Source organism: Haliotis asinina, chromosome 2 (assembly GCF_037392515.1).
Source record: "Haliotis asinina isolate JCU_RB_2024 chromosome 2, JCU_Hal_asi_v2, whole genome shotgun sequence".
Lineage (NCBI taxonomy): Eukaryota > Metazoa > Mollusca > Gastropoda > Lepetellida > Haliotidae > Haliotis > Haliotis asinina.
The window spans coordinates 86,550,804-86,573,732 of NC_090281.1; the positions used below are offsets into that span (position 1 = coordinate 86,550,804).

The 22,929-nt window shown below is 40.9% G+C and overlaps 1 protein-coding gene across 1 annotated transcript in view; it reads left to right on the forward strand.

Annotated features, from left to right (window-relative positions):
• LOC137274509 (uncharacterized) overlaps positions 1–17,297 on the forward strand; it is a 108,736-nt gene extending 91,439 nt beyond the window's left edge. Inside the window, exons 13-16 of the mRNA XM_067807732.1 lie at positions 1,757–1,933; positions 3,763–3,860; positions 16,237–16,378; positions 16,955–17,297. Of these exons, the coding sequence (XP_067663833.1) occupies positions 1,757–1,933; positions 3,763–3,860; positions 16,237–16,378; positions 16,955–17,220 (683 nt within the window). The 3' untranslated portion in view covers positions 17,221–17,297. The remainder of the gene's footprint in view (positions 1–1,756; positions 1,934–3,762; positions 3,861–16,236; positions 16,379–16,954) is intronic.
• Positions 17,298–22,929: the final 5,632 nt, after the last annotated feature.

Sequence of the window (22,929 nt, forward strand, 5' to 3'; positions counted from 1 at the left end):
TGGTATCGTATTTTGCGTGATCAGTACCCCTTAGAAAGGTAAAATAGTCTGGATACCAATTCCTATTGAAAACGCCTCTTGCATCATTCTCGCATGCTTTTATCATGCACCTTGTGGATGGATACAGCATAATGCAAATACACATTATTATGATTCTCCACAAACGACCCTAGTCAAGGACAGTATTCTGAAACCCTAAGCTTGCAGCAACTTTTTAACGCACACACACTGTTGTTACGTGTCAAGGATACACATTATTCAGTCATATTTCAGGTTTCAAAGTTTCCATTGAAAGGCAGACTTTTCAATGGCAGGTGGGTGCTACCGTTAAGGCAGGGCATGCTTACCCTTTTGACGAACACCTGGTGTCATCACTAATGTTTCAGTGATCTATTCATGTAATAAACAGCTATTTTCCCCTTTACACCAAACGGAACTTGTTTGTGGGGATTGTCAAGATTAGACATTATTTTGTACTCATGTTTTAAATTCAACAAAACAGAGCAGCCATCGTGCCTCATTTGTAACAGTCTTAAAAGAGTAGTGTCAAAGGCAGGATCGGAGCGGTCATCTCATATTTTCATTTTCAACGAGTACTTGTTTTATTGCATTACTGTGCCAGGAGGGATTCTGCTTGGTATATACAGTGGAAGCTGTCAGAACCGACATTTGTCCAATCCGGCATGTTATCAACACCGGCATAAAATCTTAGCCCCCATCCATGGCTTGTACATTTACCATCAGCTCTACAATCCAGCACTTTGTCTAAACCGGATTATTTCTTCAGTCCCAGTGAGTGCCGGTTTAGACAGGTTCCATTGTATAAAGTTTAACAAAGCATTTATTTATATCGATAAATTTAACCCAAGATCTGCTCAAAGCTTCGAAAACAATATGATCTGACCTCTCTCTGTTTGACACGGTTTGGTATACACCACAGTGTATGAGGTTGCAATGACCGACACGTGTCTGTAAGTCTGATAATGTCCATTCAGATGTCGGACAAGACAACCGACAACCAAATGTGCATTAGGTTTGAAAGTGTCCCCATGAATTGATAAATATATCAGTTTAGAAAGATGTTCATAAATAATCTGTACACTTTTTCATCCAATAGAAATTGTCGTGCATCACAGAAATAGTTGTTTGACAAACTACTATCATTATAAACATGATTGCTTGAACAATGACAGTCCAGTTAAGCATTCTGTCAGTAAGTCAGGATGGAAACGACACCATGGCACCATTTGCTAATGATGATGAATGCGTCGGCTATTTTGATTGGTGTTTATTTCTCAACACTTCTTAACACGACAGTCTAGAAATGGGTAGGGATTTCAGCTTCGTGTATGGTTTCAATGGTTTCCCAGAATTGTAGGGTTGAAAACCAAAAAAAAATAATAATAATAATAATGAAAGAATTAGGAAATTTTTCATGAGAAAAAGGCCATGAAGAGAATTTTTCACAGAATGAAAATTTACACTAGCAAACCGGGCTACCGTGATTCTCTTTTTACTAGCCCAGGGAAGTTATACCTAGCATCGGGGTACCGGGCTAGTGGTTATTTCGAACGCCGACTACCTTCCTAAACGGATACATGTAGCATTTCACGGGGACACTTTCTTGTCAAACAGACAGTAGCCCAGGTAACAACCCATTCTCAAGGCACACTCATGTTCTCCTTTTATACTGTTATGTTGATATTAATCAAGTTCCCATGGTCATATGTAGTCCTCTGTACCCTCTCACCATCAGTATCCAAGAAACTGTGGCCATCCTACTGCGGTCTTGATAGCACCATCCCCTTCAACGGCTCCTTCAACGGAGAGCACTGCGAGGGTACGGTATCGGACTGGGATGAAGAGAGCTGCACCACCAAGGGGACTATGTTACTAAGGTCCCACACCTGTGGTTCGCTCCTGGCACCCATGGGTAAGCCCATTCAAAATACGACAAACACTGGTATTTATGTGTGAGTGAGTGTGTTGGGTTTAATTCTGTTTAAATTTCAGTTATGTTACGGTGGTTCAGCTTGTTATCGAAAGTTCTTTGGCTTTGGTGTTTCGACTTGGTGGAACCAACTAGTACTGTTACGGTGACGATTAAACTTAATCAGGGCATTTCATTTATTCGAACGTACATTCAATGTTTTGTTTTTTTCTTTTGTAATGTATCTGTATTTCGCACGTGTCCCTATATGATTAGGTCTAAATACTGTTTCATTTTGAATAGGTTTCTTAAGTGACGTTCTGACTGAAACATTCCAAGACGTTCTGTTGAAACAATATGTACTTACAATATGTAAAGCTAGGGCATAGGGGGTTAACAACACATGTACTCATGGTTAGATTAGAACATAAGATCTGTGACTCGTAGTACCCTAACTGACGGAACTGTGAACGAACTGGGGTTGACGGCTATTTTCGAACACATATCGGAGTTAGCTGTTTCGCAAAGGAACATTGGGGTTAATAATAACACAGGTATTCCATTAGAATTAGAAGTGATTAAATTAAGTGTATTGCTACATTTTGTATTTTGAAGCTGGATATTGTTTATGTCAACTTTTTGTTTATGTCTGTGGCGTCTCTTCATTCATTTCCGCTCTCTGCGCATGCGTCTCATGGTAACGGATTACTTGTCTTACATGGATGGTTCCACTGTTAGTGCGATTAGTTAACAGGTAGTCATGGCAACCTGGGATTTTTAGCATGAATAAGATTTGTGAGCTTCATAGTTTCCTGAGAATAACATGGCACAAATAACGGAGAGTATATGACCCCATTCCATAACAAAGCCCCAGAAATATGTTTACCCCCTTTTAACTATTTTTTATCAGATGACCTTAAAGTCTAGTTTGTTTGTTTCACTTTGGCATGAATAGTCAGTGATCCTACGTCTTAATCTTGTTCTGGCAAAATATATTGTTCCGTTGCATACTAAAATTAGTCCCTCGCATATGTCGCAATATGCATTAGTATGTCCTTGTTGTCATGGTGACAGACGTGGTTTGCGATAAAAACATTCTGTTGAGAACCATTGTAATGCATTATCGTAAATTTGTTGAAGCCATTAAAATATATTCTACTTTTTGTCTAGCCTGGCTTATAGTTTGATGTAAGACAAACTTGTTCTATAACCAGCTTGAATATAGTAGAATATAGCCGTGAGCGAACTTGAAACGATCTCATTGCAAACTTATTATCCTGCGCATCTAAACCTCCTTCCGGCAAACATCCTTCCTGATCCCTCCTTCCTTCCACACAAAATGTCTCTCTCTATCGCCCTTCTTCCATGTCTTCCTCTATCGCCCTTCTTCCATGTCTTTCTCTATCGCTCTTCCTCCATAAGTCTTCCTCTATCGCTCTTCCTCCATAAGTCTTCCTCTATCGCCCTTCCTCCACATGTCTTCCTCTATCGCCCTTTTTCCACAAGTCTTCATCTATGGCCTCTTCCTCCATAAGTCTTCCTCTGTCGCTTTTCTTCCATAACTCTTCTTCCATTCACCCATAAGTCATCCTCTTCTTCCCCTTCATCTAGTTCCATCTTCCGTAAGTCCTCTCGTATCACTCCCCTCAGCCATTTTCACTAACCCGAGCGTTCATCCGCCTTCTCTTCACTCGGACATCTCCTGCCCCCAAGTCCCTACCCCCTAGTCCCCAACCCCTACTGTTCTGTCTATCGACCCTCACCTGTGTCTGCGTCACTGTATGTGTTTTGCCTGCTAATTATCGGTGTAGAGCCACGTGACTGCCTTTCAGAGTTCCAGTGTCTGGCCTACATCCGGGAAGAGGAGACAACTCAGCAACAGCTTTTGATCACCAGGAGTATGGATGGCCGGAACGAGTTCAACTGTTGGGTGAGAATTTTATTGTATGTTTGTTTGTTTAGCGCCGCTCCGAGTTAGAATCGGTCTTCAGCAGCCAGTGATTGTCGTAAGTGGCGACTAACATGATACGGTGGTCAGTACAGACTTCATGGACACATGTCGTTGTATCCCAACTGCGTAGATCGATCATTGGATTGTCTGTTCCAGAACTGACTTTTTAAAGACAACTTTCACAAAGCTGGGATATTGCTGAATGTGTCGTTAAACAACAACCACAGTCTAGTAAAGCCAGTCTGGGCCAGTTTATCTAGTGATTGATAACGTGATAGACGCCCCACGCGAAGGGGTAAATGTATATCCAATCAACCAGGTCAGCTGATATCGCAGTCTAAGCACTAGGCTCAGTATTATTCGTTACACTGCTATACTGTACAACAGTGTATTAGACTGTAACAAATGATGATACTGAGCCTGGGCGAGGCTGAGCCTTAGACTGTTGACCATGGTCACCTCTCACGACCAGATTGTTGGACGCCTGTTCTAACCAGAAATCCACACGGGAACTTGTGGTTCGTGATGCTGAAAACCGAATCTAAAAGCACCCTGGAGCATTGTTCTCCTTGTACAAATTTTAGCAATGTAGAGTGGAAGCTGTCTTAACCGGCACTCACTGGGACTGAACTTGACCACTTGCTGGATTGGACAAATGCCGATTTTGACAGCCTCCACTGTACTCTGGAAGAGGGGGATAGCCTAGTGGTGCAAGGGTTCGCTCATCAAGCTGAAGACCCTGGTTTGATTCCCCACATGGGTACAATGTGTGAAGCCCATTTCTGGTTTCCCCTCCATGATATTGCTGCAGTATTTCTACGGGCGGCTTAAAGCCAAATTCACTCACTTACTCACTCACTCACTCACTCACTCACTCACTCACTCAGAAAGTCGCTGACTATTGCAGTCTTTTACCTTTGGAGTTTCGGGTTCGCGGAAATATGCGTTGACAATCATCTTCCACATTGTATCAGGGTGAACTGTTCTGAAGCTGAAGAGTAGGGTTTAAACTTTCTTTCAGGCTGGTGTGAAAGTTTGCGATTTGCTCTGTAAATAGAATTGTATGTGTTGACAAGAAAGAAATAATTTGTCTCGACTGAAAATGTCAGAAAGCTTCACTTGATCAGTCTACGTGACCTTGCTGACATGAGCTGATTCAATAAACTTTGAACCAAATACGCTACACTGTCTCACACAGGAGGTCTCTGTAGGCCTGGCCTGTTTCAATCTGCCAGCTGTGTTTATGACTTACCTGGTGCGCGGTTGGCTCGGTGGTCCATGTAACCTACAGTGCAGAGTTGCCTCCCTTGTCCGTGAAAAGATCTGCTTGTCAGTTCAAATCCTAAATTCAAATCGAATAGAACGAATGTTCTAACAGAAGCATACCGATGGTGCATAACCTAAATTGGGATTTTGTTCTACGCGAATCTAACAGGTGAGTTAGGTTTCACGTCCCTTTGCACAGTATTCGAAGTATATGACGACTGCGTGTCAGCTTGATTTGCGTTGAAGGGCGGTGGGGTAGCGAAATGGTTAAAGCATTGTCTCGTAACGCCAAATGCACGGATTCGAATCACCACACAGTACATTGTCTGAAGCCAATTTCTGGTTTTCCCCGCTGTGATATTGCTGGAATATGGCTAAAAGCGAAGTAAGACCACATTGATTAACTCCTGTCGGTAGAAAGCTGGAAGTGATGCAGGTCTCAGACCTTTACTACTCTCGAGAAACCCAAGACCACGGGTATGGCTCTGGTCATCTAGAGACCGAGCAGTAAATCGTAGATAATTGCTGAAAGAAAGCATAAGATGGACCGGCGCAGAGAACGCTTATATGAGAAGTATGCGGTGCATGGCCCTGAGCAAACCCATTTGGTTTGTGAACGCGAGTGCAGATTTAGGCTAGTGCACGCACAGTGCATGACGATGAAATTAATTCCACACGCCTTCCTCATTAGACTCTCACTTGAGGGCGCCTTTGGTCACAATGCCAGGCACCAGTGGGCAGCACTCATACATGCTAATACGAGTCAGTTGTCTGGTCTGTGGTCTACTTATCCTTGTTTGCCAGTAGATAGTGGGTCATCCGTGTCCCCAATATAATAATAATAACAATAATCTCAAAAGAGTCAAACCCATCGATTTAACGTAAACCTAACACCACGATTGTGTCATTCCTGCTATATTGTGTATGTCTTGGAGCGGTGAGGTAGCCTCTTGTTCGTTTATCACGCCGAAAACTCATGTGAAAATCCCATTTATGATGTGCTACGCCGTGATATTGATGGAATATTGCTAAGAGCGGCGTAAAACCCAAATCAGTCACTGACTCACTGACTCACTAATGTACCGCTTCACACACCTGCTCAAAGCATGAACAACCAGTCTCAACTACACCTGTGTGACATAATGATTTCAAGTTACGCTAAACACTTGTCAAGTCGAAGCTTAAAACAGAGCGGATCCGACAAACCAGTCTCACCATTTATAACACTGTCAACATGGCCGCCACAGCAATCGTATTGAGATTGTTAGGAAGTCGTTAGTTTACAGTTCGTGTGAACTCATCTGCTTTAAGTTGCTGTTGCCTTGTTGTTTTTTCCTTGGCATTCTGACTTTCACCTCAAATTGTCACGGAATTTTCCGACACCTCACTCGCTGAGAACCATTTTGCAATGTACATCGCTGCACATGACATCTGAGATGTTAGATATTTTCATCAGCTGATGTATCAGCGTCTAATGTACCTAATATAATCATTAAAGACTCGACTTCAGCGACCCTATTGTATCCGTATCGTACAAACACAAAGCTTTGTTCAACCTGACATGTTTTTCACTCTGGTCTAAAAAGCGCCCTATGCTATAAAGGACAAGGTGTTCTAAAAGCACCAACAAAGCCTTTTCAAGCTTCTGTCCATCTTGTACTTTTCCCTAAAATACTGTCTTCATTATCTTGGGCAGTCGCTTCACTTTGACATCTACCAATACAGTTAATTATGCAGAGCTGAAAATGGTAAAAGGTCGGATTGTGCTATTGTGGAATTAGCCTTGGCACCAGTCAAAGACAGAGCTGTGAGTGAATCCAACGGCAGTATTGGCCGCAGACCATGCAAAGCTCTGAGATGCATGTGGCCCACCTTGTCCGAATTATGAAGACAATCAGCTTTGACCTTTGCCTGCTGTCTTCAGCCACTGATCTAGCCAGCAGGCGGGAAGAGTCTGGGATCAATCTAAATTAGAGTAATTAGTCACGTAATTAGTCACTTAGAGCGACGCGAGACGATGAGACAGGTGTTAGATGTTGAGGTGAGAAGTTCCCTCTGTCAAGCCCCGACTGCGGCGGTATCACTCACCTGGGTTGTGCTCGGGCTGAGGTGAAAGTAGTGCAGGAAGAGAATGGATTGACAGCAAGTGTGCCGGGGATGGTGACACCTCGACCTCATAGACCTCCAATTGTTTATGTTTTTGTGTAAAACAATCATCGTCGGACGATAACGATGACGATAAAGAATGCGCGTGTCCATTGGTAGTAACGATTTATTTTAAAGTTTTTATTTTGTTTTTAAAAATATATAATCTGATCATAATTTCCTGTAGTTTTGAATTCGCTTTATTCAGGTAATGAAAGTGTTGTTATTAGTTTCAGAGGGTACGAGACCGTCTTTGTTCTGACTTCTGTACACGTTTGATTGATAAAATGAGAATCGAGTATTTTTCTTCATAATGAAATTCCCGTTATATGTTATACGTGTCATGACTGATAGTTAAAACGTAGGCTTTGAAAATACACAACGTTATGCTACGTGATAGCAGGGTAATGTTAACGTAGTTGTTGGATATAAGCAGCGACTGGGGTGAGAGGTCGATGGTTATGTCTAAAACGGCAAGTGACAAACAGAGGTGTCTTAACACCTTGAACCAAAATTAGGAATTGATCACTTGACACTCCCAAGTCTACTTAACATGAGGATGTGAACCAATACCCTTGATTTATCTGTCTTGACACAAGTATATTATCACTGATCGCAAACATCACGCCCAATGATGAAGATGCTTTCATTGCTACAGCAAGCTCCCATTTTACGCTTCATACAAGTCCTCCGAGACCTATATACATTCATGAATAATTTTATTATTGTCCAACCGATCTATGGAGATTTTTGTGTTCACATAAAAGCACCTCGTGTACAGCCTGTTCTCGCCGTATGCATGCACGGGAAGACTCTTGCCTGATTTACTTGTAGGAGGCAGAATTCATGGGTATCATATGCATGTAGACTGACCATTGGTTGACTGTTAGTAGACGCTGTTCTGAAATCCATGTCCTCTGTTCTATACCTTGAACAATATATTATCGCCATGAATATGACAAAATAAAAAATACTAGGCAGCACTCTAGGTAGCTGCTTATAAATAATCGACTCTGGATAAGACAGTGCCGTGATCAACATCGATATACGCAATTGAGATACGATGACATGTGTTAACCAAATTTTCGAAGTTCTCTTAGCGCTAAGATAGTCATAAGTTCCATACATTAACATTGACTTACGACTGTCATAGCGCCAAGAGAACTTTGAAAATATAGGCCCAAGTTGCGAGCCTGACCACCCGGTCCCGTGAGTCGCCTCTTACGACAAGCATGGATTACTGAAGATCAGTTCTAAGAAGCCGGAATGTCACGGGTCACACTGGATAAGACTAAAACACTATATTTGCACAGGGAATAGGACATATTCGTGACAAGCAAAGCCTTTAGAATTAACGCTACCCTTCCGCAACATATTATTGTACGTAAGACCGTTTCATTAGAAGGGGTGTACTTAAGACCAGTGCGTTAAGCATTATTGTACGTAAGACCGTTTCATTAAAAAGGGTGTACTTAAGACCAGAGCGTTAAGTAGTATTGTGTGTAAGACCGTTTCATTAAAAGGGGTGTACTTAAGACCAGTGCGTCAAGTATTATTGTGCGTAACACAGGTTCATTATGACGGTGTGTACTTAAGACCAGAGCGTTGAGAATTATTGTGCGTAACACAGGTTCACTGAGTATTATTGCGGACACGACCAGTGCATTAAGTATTATTGCGCATGTAAGCTGTTAATTGTGTATTACTATATACCGCATACAATAAGACTTGACTAAAAGCACACATCAGCTGAACTCCTGTCAAACGGAAAACGTACGTTCTGCTGCAAAACTAACACCCTGAGGTCTTAATTGTGACATGTTTTTCAAATGCGGCTTGAGAATGACTAATCATTTTCAATGAAGAAATACCTGTTAAATGAACCGGGCAATGTGCTCTTACAAATTCCAAAAATTCCAGAGAATATTGTCTCAAAACAGATTCCATTATGCCTACAAACTGAAATATTAATGACTATTCCCAATATGGATCACTGAAAGAACACCACTAGAGGTATTGGCGTTGTTTCAACGGGTGACTTATTCCTGATAGAAATGTCATCCGCCCCACTACGTATAGAATTAACAACCACTTATCATTGATCGTTTTAGCCAATTATGATCGACTAGTGATCGTTTGTACTTGACTATGTTGTAACTGGTAAACAATTGACACGTTCTGTATTAACTATTCCGTTCGATTGAAACAAAACAGAGATGACAGGCTATCGATCAAATTGATTTATTGGAGTACCAATACACAGAACCTGCAAAACGAAAGTAAACCCTAATATCTGAGTGGTGAAAATGAAATCAACAAGAAATGGTTTATACAGTGGTGATGTATTTGATAATGGTGTTTGAAGAAGTTTGCAGTGAGTTCTTTCAGTATACATACATACTGACGTACTAGTTAAACATAACTGTGTGTTTTCTTTGAATTTTAGTATTATTACGTTTCTCTTAGGCGTCATCCTATGGGTAACTAAGCGGTTAAAGTGTTTGGCTGTAACGCCTAAAATCCGGGTTTGGACTCCCATATAGGTACTTTGTCTGAAGCCCATTTCTGACCCCGATTTCTCGAAACAAACTTAAGTCTGAGTTTTAACATACGTGAGAGGTTATGCTCAAATTTGTGCAAAAGCAGGGAAATGCATTTCTCATAATGAACTGAAAACGATATTTATTTATTTATTTATTTATTTATTTATTTATTTATTTATTTATTTATTTATTTATTTTTAAAAACGTAACTGATTGGAGTACGGTTGTTTCAAAGTGTAAAATTCACTCACCCACTCTTCTTCTTCATCTTAAACACAGACTTGTGAACATTATGACGTTAATATTTTAAACAGAAACAAAATTGTAAGGATGTTAAAAACGAGTGGAGATTTAGTTTGATGGAGATTACTATTACAGATCTTGAATGTTTAAATACATAAAAAGAACGGTGACATTAGTTGCATGTTCAAACTAAAGAGGATGTGGGATAGCCAGGTGGTTAAGGTTGTCACGGAGGGTCCGGATTCGATTCCCAATATAGGTACAAGGTCTGGAGCTCTATTTTGGTATTCCCCGACGCAATATTTTTAAAACGGTGTAAACATACCACCCATTTACTAACTAGCTGATACCGAAGACATTGACTGTTTGATGTTTAGTGTTGCCATACCTTCTTCACCACTGTTTCACGACTCCTATGTTACATAACACAATATTTAACATAATCTCGGACAGGTGTCCGCTGGGTACATCAGCTCTAAATTATGAGTAAAAGTTTATTAAGGATACGACTGACATGTATTGGATGTTTATGATGAAAATGATGTATATTCTTATCCATCGGGGCGGTGGGGTTGGCCTAGTGGTTTAAGCGTTCGCTCGTCACGCCGATCGCCCGGGTTCGATTTCCCACATGGGCACTATGTGTGCCATTTCTGGGGTCAGCCGCCTTGATATTGCTGGAATATTGCTAAAACAGCGTAAAACCATATTTACTTGTCATGAACGTCATGTCATGTCAGCCACCTAATGTAAATCGTCGCAACTTTAACCATTTTTGTCCACAGCCAACTATACTATATCTCTGCCTTACACAGAGAGCCAACGTGTTCATTGGCAAGAAATCTGTAGTATGTAGTCTTTCAAACTGTTGGCATTGAAATAAGAGTTACAGAGCCCTTTCCACCATTATGCACTTCATACAATTCATACAGTTCAGACTGTCATCAGCGTATGTTTATAAATCCCTATTAAATACTGGTGATACCAGATGCCGGTTTGCTGGCCACGAAAATACATTAAGAAAAGTGTTAGCTCGGGAATTCAGATGTCAGACAAACACCCTATAAAGTTGACATTCGAGGAAGCAACACGTGTGTTCTTCCAGACATACATGGTTTTTTTCCATGTGTTGCTTGTAATTGGATTAAGGGTCACTCTGACATTTGGCTTGATTTGTTTGCTGTTCAGTGGCGACATATGGACAAATAAGAGACGTGTACAGTTCATTGGAATATTATAAGAAACAACTTTAGAAATTCATAGTTGTCATACTAACCAATAAACTGTGGGGATCGACCGTGTGTCTACGAATATCAGAACCTATGTCTTCCGGAAATTTCTTCAATGTTCAAGAACCTGAACTCTAAGGGAGACAATTCTTCAACCAATTGAGTTGACTTTCCTTCCCTAACAAATCCCCGATGAAACCAAATGTAAATGTTGTATTAATACAAAGTGGTCAAGGTAGTTATCGTGTATGAAATATCTTAGGCTGAAAAGATCCTAGGCTGCTACCCGTTTTATACTCGACTTTGAATTTTAGTTGATTCTCCAGTCATTTGCTGTGGCTGAGCGCCATTGACAACTCATTGCGCATGTCAAATCCCAAGACCTTTCCTACATCCATGGTAAGCCAGACGCCCCACACCCTACCCAACCATACACAAGCCCACCCCTTCTTCAATGTTTTGCCCTTTTCGTCTTCCAGTGCTGAACGGCTACGACATCGACTACAACTACTTCTACATCTTCGAGCAAGTAGTTCTGGCATCCAATAGTTACAAATAAGGGCTTGAAAGCATGATAACACCGAGCTCAACGGCCACAAATAATCCACTACAAGACTTGACCAGAATTTATGACTACACAAACTATGACGACATGTGTATGTATGGGACTTGTATGAGATTTTAAAGAGCGGGTTGACGTAAAGGTCTTGCATTTCAGCTTTTAGCTTCACAAAAGACGAAGTTTGAAAGGCGCCTATTCTGTCTGTTTTCCCGCTGACCTCTTAATTAGAAGAAACTGCATTCCAATTGCATTTCCTCGCTGTAGTTCTTTTCAACAACTTTTACAGAAGAATTTAATTTGTCTAGAATGACAATTTGTCCGATCAGAATCCGTTCGCAGAGGATAGAAGCGGGCTTGTATTAATTTAAAGACCATGTCTGAGGTTTCGAGAAGAACGAGGAGAAATTCCTCCCCTATTCCTACACATGTTGTTGTTATCGATCCAAGATAACGGTTAGTCCCCTTGCCACAATGGCATCTTCGTCCATTTTTAATCAACTTCAAACACGTAGAAAGAAGGGAAACTATTGCAGAAATCTATCATTCATGAAAACAGATGGTGACTCAGTGTATCTTTGTAGAACAATATAATCCGATTGTAACCTACCATGCGTTCATAAATGACTATACATTGATGCTGGAAAACAAAAGCCTAGTATGAATTTAAATGTAGTTCAAACATCTATTTAAAAACAACAAGCTTAAGAACAACTTGTTTAACGGGCACCTGCTGGATAGTCATGAGGCTGTTTTAGTTTCCACGATGCTTGGCGAACAAGAAATCCGTCAGTCAATTAGGCAATCGATCCTAAACTTCTATACATCTTCGTTTTCAGAGCGGCTCACCTGATTAATTAAATAATCCCAGCGGTTGCCTTATAAGCGAGACATGACCGCTACAATTGAGAATTTAAACCTCTATGATTGCTGCCGAGTTTTGGAAGGCGCTAGGACGGAGAGGTGGAGAAATGAGAAGACTAATAGCATTAATACCGACCGACGACGATGTTGTTGTAGTTGAGGGTGGCGTCGACCTAGTGGATTCTGTTTATTGTTGCAGTGTGCGTTAAGGCTTCCACGATTGTTAGATAACAGTAATGCCGACATTGGTAAAGAGAATGAGACATCGCTGTTGCTCTTTACAACATATCAGGCCGGCAAGGGTCAATTCTATCCTCGAAACACAGGTTAAGTGTTTCAAAGTGTTTATAGGTATCCTAACGTCTGAGACCGGAGACCAATTAAAGCTCCAATTAAAAATTCAAGGTATTTTCCTTTCGGAAAGCTTCATCATCAGTTAATCTGAACATTATCCATTCTCATTTGTGTCTCTAAATTTGTAAACTGCACATTTCTGTATCGTGTCAGGTTTCATGGTTTGTTAACGGTATATTACTAAGATATTAAACAATGAAATGAGCTGTTCATAACTAATGAGACCGTCACTGATGAGTGTTGTGCCCGGGATGCCACCTCTTAATGACAGGTGTACAAAGATGACTTTCTGGGTTATCAGAGATGATTAGTTAGTTTAGGAGTAACATAGATAAATATGTATTGCAGGGTTATCGGAGATGACTGGTTAATTTATGGTTAACGGAGATAAATATGCATTCTAGGGTTACTAGAGATTAATATTTAGAGTAGGGCTAACAGAGATAAATATTTAATCTAGTCCAGGGCTATGAGAGATGACTATTCAGTCCAGGGTGGAAAGAGATGTGTAGACTATGGTTAACAGATGAATACTTAATTAAGGGTTATCAGAGATAAGTATTTAGTCAGTGGTAGTCAGTGATGAATATTTATGCCTGTACAGGGTTATAAGAGATTAATATATTTAGTCTTTTATTTTGAATATAATATAAAACTCTCTGTTTCATAGATGCATTTCGGTTTGAGCGTGATTTCCCATTGATGTATGCCCCGTGGTCCTTGTGATGCCATGTATACATCCTTAGAATTAATCCATGATGTGGTGTGTCGGTTACAATTCACATGTTAATAATACAGGGGTCATGCTGACATGAGCTGTCCAGTTAATGACTGAAAGGGTGATCTGGTGAACCCTATTCGGCAAAGATATCACCGGTAGACACCATTGATGTAGGAGCAGGACTGTAATGGATACTAGGTGTGACTTAACTTAACGAATTTACAAACATTGTATATATTTTCGGATAGAACGGAAACAAACTAGTACAGATTGTATTTCAGCCAGCACTTCCACTGGGAGTTGCCATCACCCATTGAGCAGGTGGAACGTTTACCTCCCATGAAATATGATTAATATTACGATACTTAGAATAAACGGTTAAGCACCACCTGGCATCTTTTGCCACCATATGTTGTCTAGTAGGAAATCTTTCAACAAAATAACAATTATCATAATAGGTTTAGAACGGTTCAGTTTAAAAACAAAACCATTATTGAAATTATCTTTTACTTAAAACAAGATGCAAGAGGCGTCTAACGGGATCGGGTGGTCAGGGTTGCTGACTTGGTTGACTCATGTCATCGATTGCGTAGATCGATGCTCCTGCTGTTGATCACTGTATTGTCTGGTCCAGACTCGATTATTTGCAGACTGCCATATAGCTGTAATATTGCTCAGTGCATCATAAAACTGAACTCAATCAATCCTTTCCAGTCCGATGAGATTTAATGTTGTGGGTCGGAGGTTATATCTTTCACCGGATTAGTTGATGATGTCACCATATAGCTGCAATAGTGCTGAGTAACAAACAAACGTCAGAACAGTTGCTATGGATGAATATCCCTATTCATTCCTTTATCAACTTGTGTCATCACTGTAACATTAAAAGGGAATATGCCCATTCTCTTCTTGAACAACTGATGTCACCACTGTAACGTTAATGTTGAAAATCCCTATAGCTATTCTCTTCTTGAACAACTTGTGACATTTCAGCATCGTTTATGCCTATTGTTTGTTTTTTTTAAAAAAAACAACAAAAAAACAAAAAACAACAACACACATTTCGTATAAATGAGTACGTTCTGAGCGTGGTCGACAACATATCGAGTAAGGCTCAATTACCAGTTTAATTATACACATCCAATATGTATCAACTAATTGCTGCATTTGTTCCATCTTGCTTTTTAATCATACTTGAAACTACGGGCACATCAGGCCAGTACGGTTAATTGTCGCCAGGTGCGACAACACGAAACTTAACCCATTAATTTAATAGCAACTTTCAAAGAAAAACTAATCGCCCGTGCAATTGTCTTCAGTAAGACCCATGACAGACACGTGACGAATGGCACCACGCGTTCCTGCAGTAGTGTTGCACCAACAGTAATTTAGAGCGTTCGCTGCACATAAAATACCTGCATCAATTACTCTGAATCGGAAGTCGCTGACAAGGAGAGAGGGCGCTTTTTGCGTGACGAGCAGGTGCGCGTTGGATCAACCGATAGATGTCGCACGTGGCTGCCTCTGCCAATCACTAGCTCAGGTTCTTTCATGAAATCTCTTCTTCTGCCTTGTGGAGAAATCGGGCTTTTATCGTTAATAATCCGGTGGCGTTATTACATTGTGTGTATGGCAAATATTTGGCCATGATTGCTTCCAAGTGGAAAATGAAAGTTTTTAGTACACATTAACCAATATCCAGGGGATTACATGGATAGAGTTTAGAAAGAGCAATATGACTGGTCGCCCCGTGTTTGGATTTTTGCATATTTCACGCCGCCACTCCGCAATATTCCAGCTATATGACGACGGTTTTTAAATAATCAAGTCTGGACCAGACAATCCAGTGCTTAACATCATGCACATTAATTTGGGATACGATGACAAGATTGGGTTGCTGAAGATCAGTTTTAATCCTAATCTTCTCGGGGCTCCCTGGACTAGATAAGAATAATATGCACTAAAACTTTAGTTCGGTGCTACTTTTCTGCGAGACTGGGAGGGTCTTTGCCTGCATTTTGATAGCAATACGTGTCCACATTATGGCACAATATACAAATATCGCAGTTTTGAAGAATATTCTGTTTGATTACATCGTGTAGAGATCTGAATTCAGAAACAAACGTAGCTGTTATATAACAAATTACGGACTTTGAACCAGAAATTCTCACAAACCAATGAATGGGCTCTTAGTACCTACATTAGGAATAGCCCTGCAATATCACGGCCAGAAATGGGCTTCATACATAGCACCCGTGTTGGGAATCGAACCTGGGTCTAGGACGTGACGAGCGAACCCCTTTCACCACAAGGCTTCACCAATGCCCCGTTGAGGGCAAGGATGTGCCCTTAACTGTTTGAGAAATGCTTTGCTTCCTGGTCAGTACACACCCATGTTTACCTATGTTTACCTATCCGAGTGTATTTACAGGTGATCACCAACTACGTATCGGGTGGAAGGTGGCCGTGGCGAGCCATGTACCGGATGCCCACAACACAGTGCTCTGTCCTCACAGATGTCGAGATCGACTCCAACATACTAAAACCCAAGGCAGCCCTCTACCTGGAGGACCGTAAGTAGACAAGTGTAGATTAATTCAGGAGAGGTTACTGTCATCGGATATTAGGGGAAGTAACTCTAGCTGGATATTAGTAATTCAGGGGAAGTAACTCGAGCTGGAGGACAAGAAGAAAAGTTTTTTAAGGAAAGTAACGGTCTCGAGGACCTTAAGTAGATATGTGTTATGCATTCAGTGGAGGTAACCCTCGACCTGGAGGACAGTAACTACATAAGTGTACATTTAGTGGTCTGCTCTTTCTGCCTGGAGGTCATTAAGTTATATGTCCATGCATTCAAGGGAGGTAACACCTTATCTGGAGGACAGAAAGTAGATGGAAATCAGGCATTCAGGGTACATTTCATTCGGTTCATTTCAAACTTGTTTTCAGGCTCTTTCCAGTCTGTTTAGACAGGGATTCAAACATTTCCATGGGTGTTTTTTTGTAAACCAAGACATGTTTGGATCTGTTCCAGAATACCCGTAGGGCATAAACATATACAATTGTGGGTAAAGTATCCCAATACGTGAATGCCACTGAAATACCTGTGCTGTTAATGAAGTCCTAATGACGCCCTGTTCTTCCTCCAGGATCCCGGAGCAAGGTATGCAAACCCGCGGAAATCTCACCCGTCACCGTGTCTGTGCGCTTGCTGACCAGCGCCATGCCCAATATATACGACATCGACACCCAGGGTAATGGACGAAGCGCAAATACAAACATACCCTACGAGTCACCACGTGAACAGCCCGGAGCCCCCAACCTCGGCGGGATGTACAGCAGCGCCGGAAACGTTTGTCTGCCGTCGTTGTTGATGTCGTTGGCAGTGATGACCGTGACAAGCAGTTCCCGGTGACGGCAATCACGACTGACTCTTGTATGCAATACTTGCTAGCTGATCTTCACTAAGTGCCAAACTATAGAGCAGGGATAAAGCAGATGAGACCGCGACGTTCATTGGCTTGCAATTGAGAGGAATGTAAAATAGGATATGTGGTTTGCTCTTGTGAGGCTAATGAGGCCATAACAAAGGTTCCCACTGGACATATAACATATAACGAACGTCCTGACCGGGTGTTTGTTACCAGCACGACTGAATGAACCACCCCCGCTGTGTGTTAAGGTCAGGAACGAAACACATTCGAACCGACTGCTCGTGGTTTGCGTGCGCCGCCATATTGCGCTGAGTTTGAACGCCATAGACGCCTAAAGGGGTATTTTCTAACCGGCCCAAGTCCAGATACGTTTAAGCTACAACCTTGTGAGCTTATACCCATGCAGTATTCTTAGCTTCTTACCAGGATTTTGCCAGGAGTCAAGTCATCGTTGTCATTTAGTACAGTACTGTAACCCTCTTGTAGAAGTCATGAAACCAGACCGTTGTCGCTATTTGATACTAGTGTTTACATGCTGCACCCTGTATACCAATGTATGACTAAATATGTTTATCACTGTTGTGTTAACTGTTAACCCTGGACGACCGCGGTGTTTCAGAATTATGTAACAAACGTCTGAAACATGTTACGTTTGTATATTTTATTATCATACAATGTGTGGATGTTATTTGTATAATGGTTTACTAGATGAAATGTTCCGGACGTTTGTTTTAACTGTAGTTGTTCGTCATCAAATGCAATGTGTGTTGTACATATTATACATTTTGTAGGTAGTATCAGTTATGAGTTCGCTTGATTGGGGTCCGTTACCTTTTCTGTAATGGCCCTTAAATAAGCTAACCAAGTGGTGTTAGGAAACACTTTGTATCTAGCGGACTTTTAAATAGTTATGCCAGTATGCCAAAATCTGAATATTTTTGCAATGATTTGCCACTAGTATATAAATATAGAAGACGCCATTGTACATTGCTTTCAGGTCATCCTATGCTGTCAGCAGACTATTCAATAGAGACATATTTTATTAATACAGGTTTGTATAGAGATGGATACAGAGAGCTTATATCAAATAATCTGCATTGGTTGTCTATTACTGATATGTAAAGAAAATTTATATGTGCGAACTGTTCGTAGAATGTGCTCGTTAAACAGAAATATCTGGTAAAATGTCCTACACGGATCACACTGAATATGTTTGTGTCACGGGTAGTGATAGAGGTGTACTTAACAACGTGTTTCACATGTAGTGTTACCTATGTTGCACTGGATGTTATCGGCGTTTTCGTTAACGCTATCAACCGCGTCACGTTACAATCGCGTCACAAGCTCTCGCCAGCAGCACGGAGTCAGCATGCAGTGCATGGCTATATGCGATAAATGTGTATTATCAGCGGAATGGGCTGGAATAACTGCGCATGTATACTTCCTTTTTGTGGAAAGACTCAATGTCGATTAAACACATTTACTTTGGGTTAAGGTCATTAAATTTTATTTAACTTTCTATCAAAACAGTGAATATGTGTTGAATAGTTAGTAATACCTTAATCGGAGATATGTATAATCCAAATATTATGAATTAATAAATGTTTGATTGTTCATATGTTGCAGTTCAGAAGTGTTTTAAACACTAAGCTGTTGATATGAGGACTAGTGGCTGTACACCCTCCTCACAGTGCTGTATTTGTTCAATCTCTCTTCGTGTTGACTACCCATATAACCCCTGAATCAATTCAACCTGCCTCTGTTGACAAAGTCTTCGATCGATCGATCGTTTGTGTTACGCCAAACATATTTTGTAACAATACCGTTTCCTCAGCCACATTGATTTTATGGTCGTCGAAATATGTTGCATCTCTTATAGTTTATTTTTGTGGCAATTTTGAGACTTTCGTTAAGATGTATGTACAAGCAGTCTCGTGGCTAATAAATTATCTAATTAAGTTTACTTTGACCCTGTAGAATTCTGGTAATGAAGTATCGCTGACCTATTACCAAGGGAAGAACTCTTTTATCCAGAATATAGATAACTCAGGTGATCGGATAATCAATGACCTACTCGACCTTGGGTAACGCATGTTTAGCCATAGTGTATAGATAGTCGTATGTTAATTTTAGTGTAAGGCACTTACGACTATCTTAACGATAAGATAGCTTCTGAAAGCTTGGTGACTTTCGGACGAGTTGTAAATTAAAACACTTGTCGCCTTAACGCGTATAACAAGTGACATATTTATGGACTTTGCTGTGACCTGGATTGCTGGATTGAAGAAAGGTGACAGAATATTGATGACAGTAGTTTTCGTGGAGTGTTATGTTTGATATGTAGATACGTTGTCGTGAGTACCGTAGGCATTTGTTCCAAGAGCGTGTAGGATAAATAAAAACCCCAAAGTAACCGGTATTCCCCGTAACATTAACCGTATTTGTTATGCAACTGTTATAGTTTTTGTCCTATTCGTGCAATTGATCGCTTTGAGAAGAGATTTCCTATTAATGTGGAAATTATGTGTGGCTTTTTAGGAGAAGACATGCCCTACGTATGCCGTGTCCGCCTCCTTGTGTATTCTTAGAACACCGACCCAGTACCCGAGAACTTTCTCAATTAGCATGGCCAGACGAAAATGATCTTTCGTTCTCCACTTGAAACCTTGTTTTAAAGAGTAGTTGTGTCGAAATCATTTATTTAAGTGTCGTAGAAATTGTCACGATTCCATTTGGTTTATCTGGAGATACTATCTGACTGATGCAATGTAAACTAAGGACACAATCGGGTGCAGTGCCTGTGTCAAGTTCCGTGTCATATTTTGGATCGGGAGACCTGTATCGTGGGGGGACGTCAAGTCCGTGGTAGATGTATGCAGATGCTGGGTGGTACGTAGTAGTTCTACATCCGAGCGGTTGTATATGCCATCGACTCACAGCAGGAACCCATGAATATATTTGTCCCACTGTGAATGTCCAGGAATTAGGAAAACGGCATGACTGACAAGACGAGTGTGTTAGGCAGTCTCGATTACAACTGAAAGCCTCGGAATAATCACACAGGTTTGCCAAATACTCAAAATGCAAATACCTATACACATTGACAACAGAGAGCTATGGTAGCCTGTGATCAGGAGAGCTTAAGTCGCTGTATGAAGCTTGTTTCCTTAGTTACGCAACGGACCCGTGAAGATCCGGGTTAGAATTCTTCAGTAACCCATGCTTGTATGAGGCCACTAACGAGATCGGGTGATCATGCTCTTGGTTGGCACATTTCATCGGTTCCCAGTTACGCACATCGTTTCTTATGCTGTTGATCACTGGATTGTCTGGTTCAGACTCGATTGTTTACACACACCCTTACTCGTTCCACAACGATCTGAGTATTGTGGTTTGATGACTGGTTGTGATCTTTGGTCAATCAGCACTGTTCCTGTGAGCGTGGGCGTACTTTCCACATGTTACTGAAACACCGTTCTCAGCGTTTTGAAACCAAAACAGAATTGTTCGAAGCTACTAGATATATATCCGATAGAAATGCGGTCGCGTTTTGCCAGCATTCTATGCTACAGTAGCTGTACCTCAGGCTAGAGAGAGGGACATTTTATATGAAGTTCCTCAACAAATGGAATTCATATAGTTACTTGTCTGTTTTATAGTATGTCACGTGAAGTAACATGCAGTACAAGCAAAGAATCTTATGTTGGTTACCACACATTGTGTATATCATGGTTCATATGAAATCGTACTTTCCTCACGACTGTATATTCATATCAAAAACGCTGTTCTCCTATCCGCAGTTGTTCGTTGTTGAGTGTTCCCTCAGGTCTGAATACCAACCGCTAGCCTGTAGATTTATAATTGTGATACAGAATGCAGTCGTTACTATTATAACTATTGTGAATAACTGAATATGTGAGATTAAAATATATACCATACAAACTGTTTAATGTTCTTTGTCATCTTTGAGAAATCTCAAACGAATCTTCGAATTAAATACAGGCAACGCGTTGTGAAGAGCGTCTTTGAATAGACTGGCGATCCGGTCTGCGCTGATGAAACGTTCCCAAAACACCGGGAAAAGGAAAATGTCCGTTTGACATTCTGGATGGGTTGCCAAATGATATATCTTGGTTTCATTTTCAGCTGAAAAGTTCACGCAGAGCTGACTGACAAGAAGTAATCTGACAACATCCAAGCACAAAACACAAGACTTGTCTGAACAAAGTTTCCTTCTTTCTGAGATGTTCATACCAAATAATGCCTCTTTCCCTCATATTGTTTCCGTCATGCGAGACTAAACAACGCAGATGTCCACGGGTTACGGGGTTCAACATGGTCAAATACCCCGATCACATGGTATTTTTTCAAATTACTCGTATATACATGTACTTTCACCTCGATCCTGTGCGCCTCGTTGCGCTTCCTCCGCTTTATCAAAGTAAGAATTTCTAAGGAAACCTGTACGCTTTCAAATGACTTATTCTTAAGGGCGTCATTCCACAAAACGATTGTAGCGCTACAAAAGTAGTAAGCCTATGTTAATGTATAGGGATTACGATCGGGAATCGGGCCCAGATCCATGAAAACAGTAAACTGTCCAAAAACAAAAATCCGAAAAAATATGCCCCTCTTATTACAAAAATCCTAAAAACGTCACTGACACATCTGTCGGTTGCTGTGTTGGTGGTTGGTGTACAAGCATCGCTACCTCGTGCTCATCCCTCTCATCTCGGTCCTGTCACAGTGTACGCAGTTGATAAATGCGTTTCAAAATTGTATTAGCAGCACCATTTGCGTTTTGTTCCCTAAAACTCCGTAATATCTCCGAGGTATTCATTTCAAACGAACACCCTACAAGAGTTTTTTCTAAGAATACTCCGCGGACATTCCGGCCCAGTCTTGCATCATCAATCACGATATGGCCACAGGCGATCTTAAAGTAATTTCATCAGATATCTTCTACCAGCTGATCTGTCAAGTCGTAGGGCGATAACACTCTCCTCCCGCAGACGCTGTTGCTGCTGTGATGATTAGAGTTTAGGCCTTTTTGCGTATCACGTTTAAGTGGTAAATACGATGTATTGTAATAAGTGGTAAATACTTTAAAATCACGCTACTCCAGCTTAAACTGACACTAATGACATGACTAATACGCCACATGATGTCAGCTGACTGATAGACCTGACCGGTTGCTTAACTGACCAGTTCGCTGATTTTAGTGCTTTCTACATGTAACATGAATGTCTTGTACAGAACAACAAAACAGTCGGTTAGGCGTGGAATAACATTCTTTCACCTCCTACGATAAGAATAGTTGTGGCTAAAGTTTGATATCATGATATCAGACTAATCTTTACAATAAGTTCATAAGTACATACCATAAATGCCGTAGGTGCCCTAGCATTGGGCATACAATGTACAAAGGGAGCATGGTCACAATTCGAATACAGAGACAAAGAGAGTTTAAACTTAGAATTTCACACACCGTATAATGGGGACATGCAGAGTAGAAATAAAGGGATGTACAGAATGGAGATCGTCGCATTCCATGTAGAGGACAACCACTACAAAAATCACTTGGTTTCCAGGAACCTGGAAACCATCCGTAATGTGGGTAATTGCGGAATCCAGTTGGTTTCCATTCCCTGAAACTCACTAACTGAGTTTCCAACTGGATTCCATTTTGG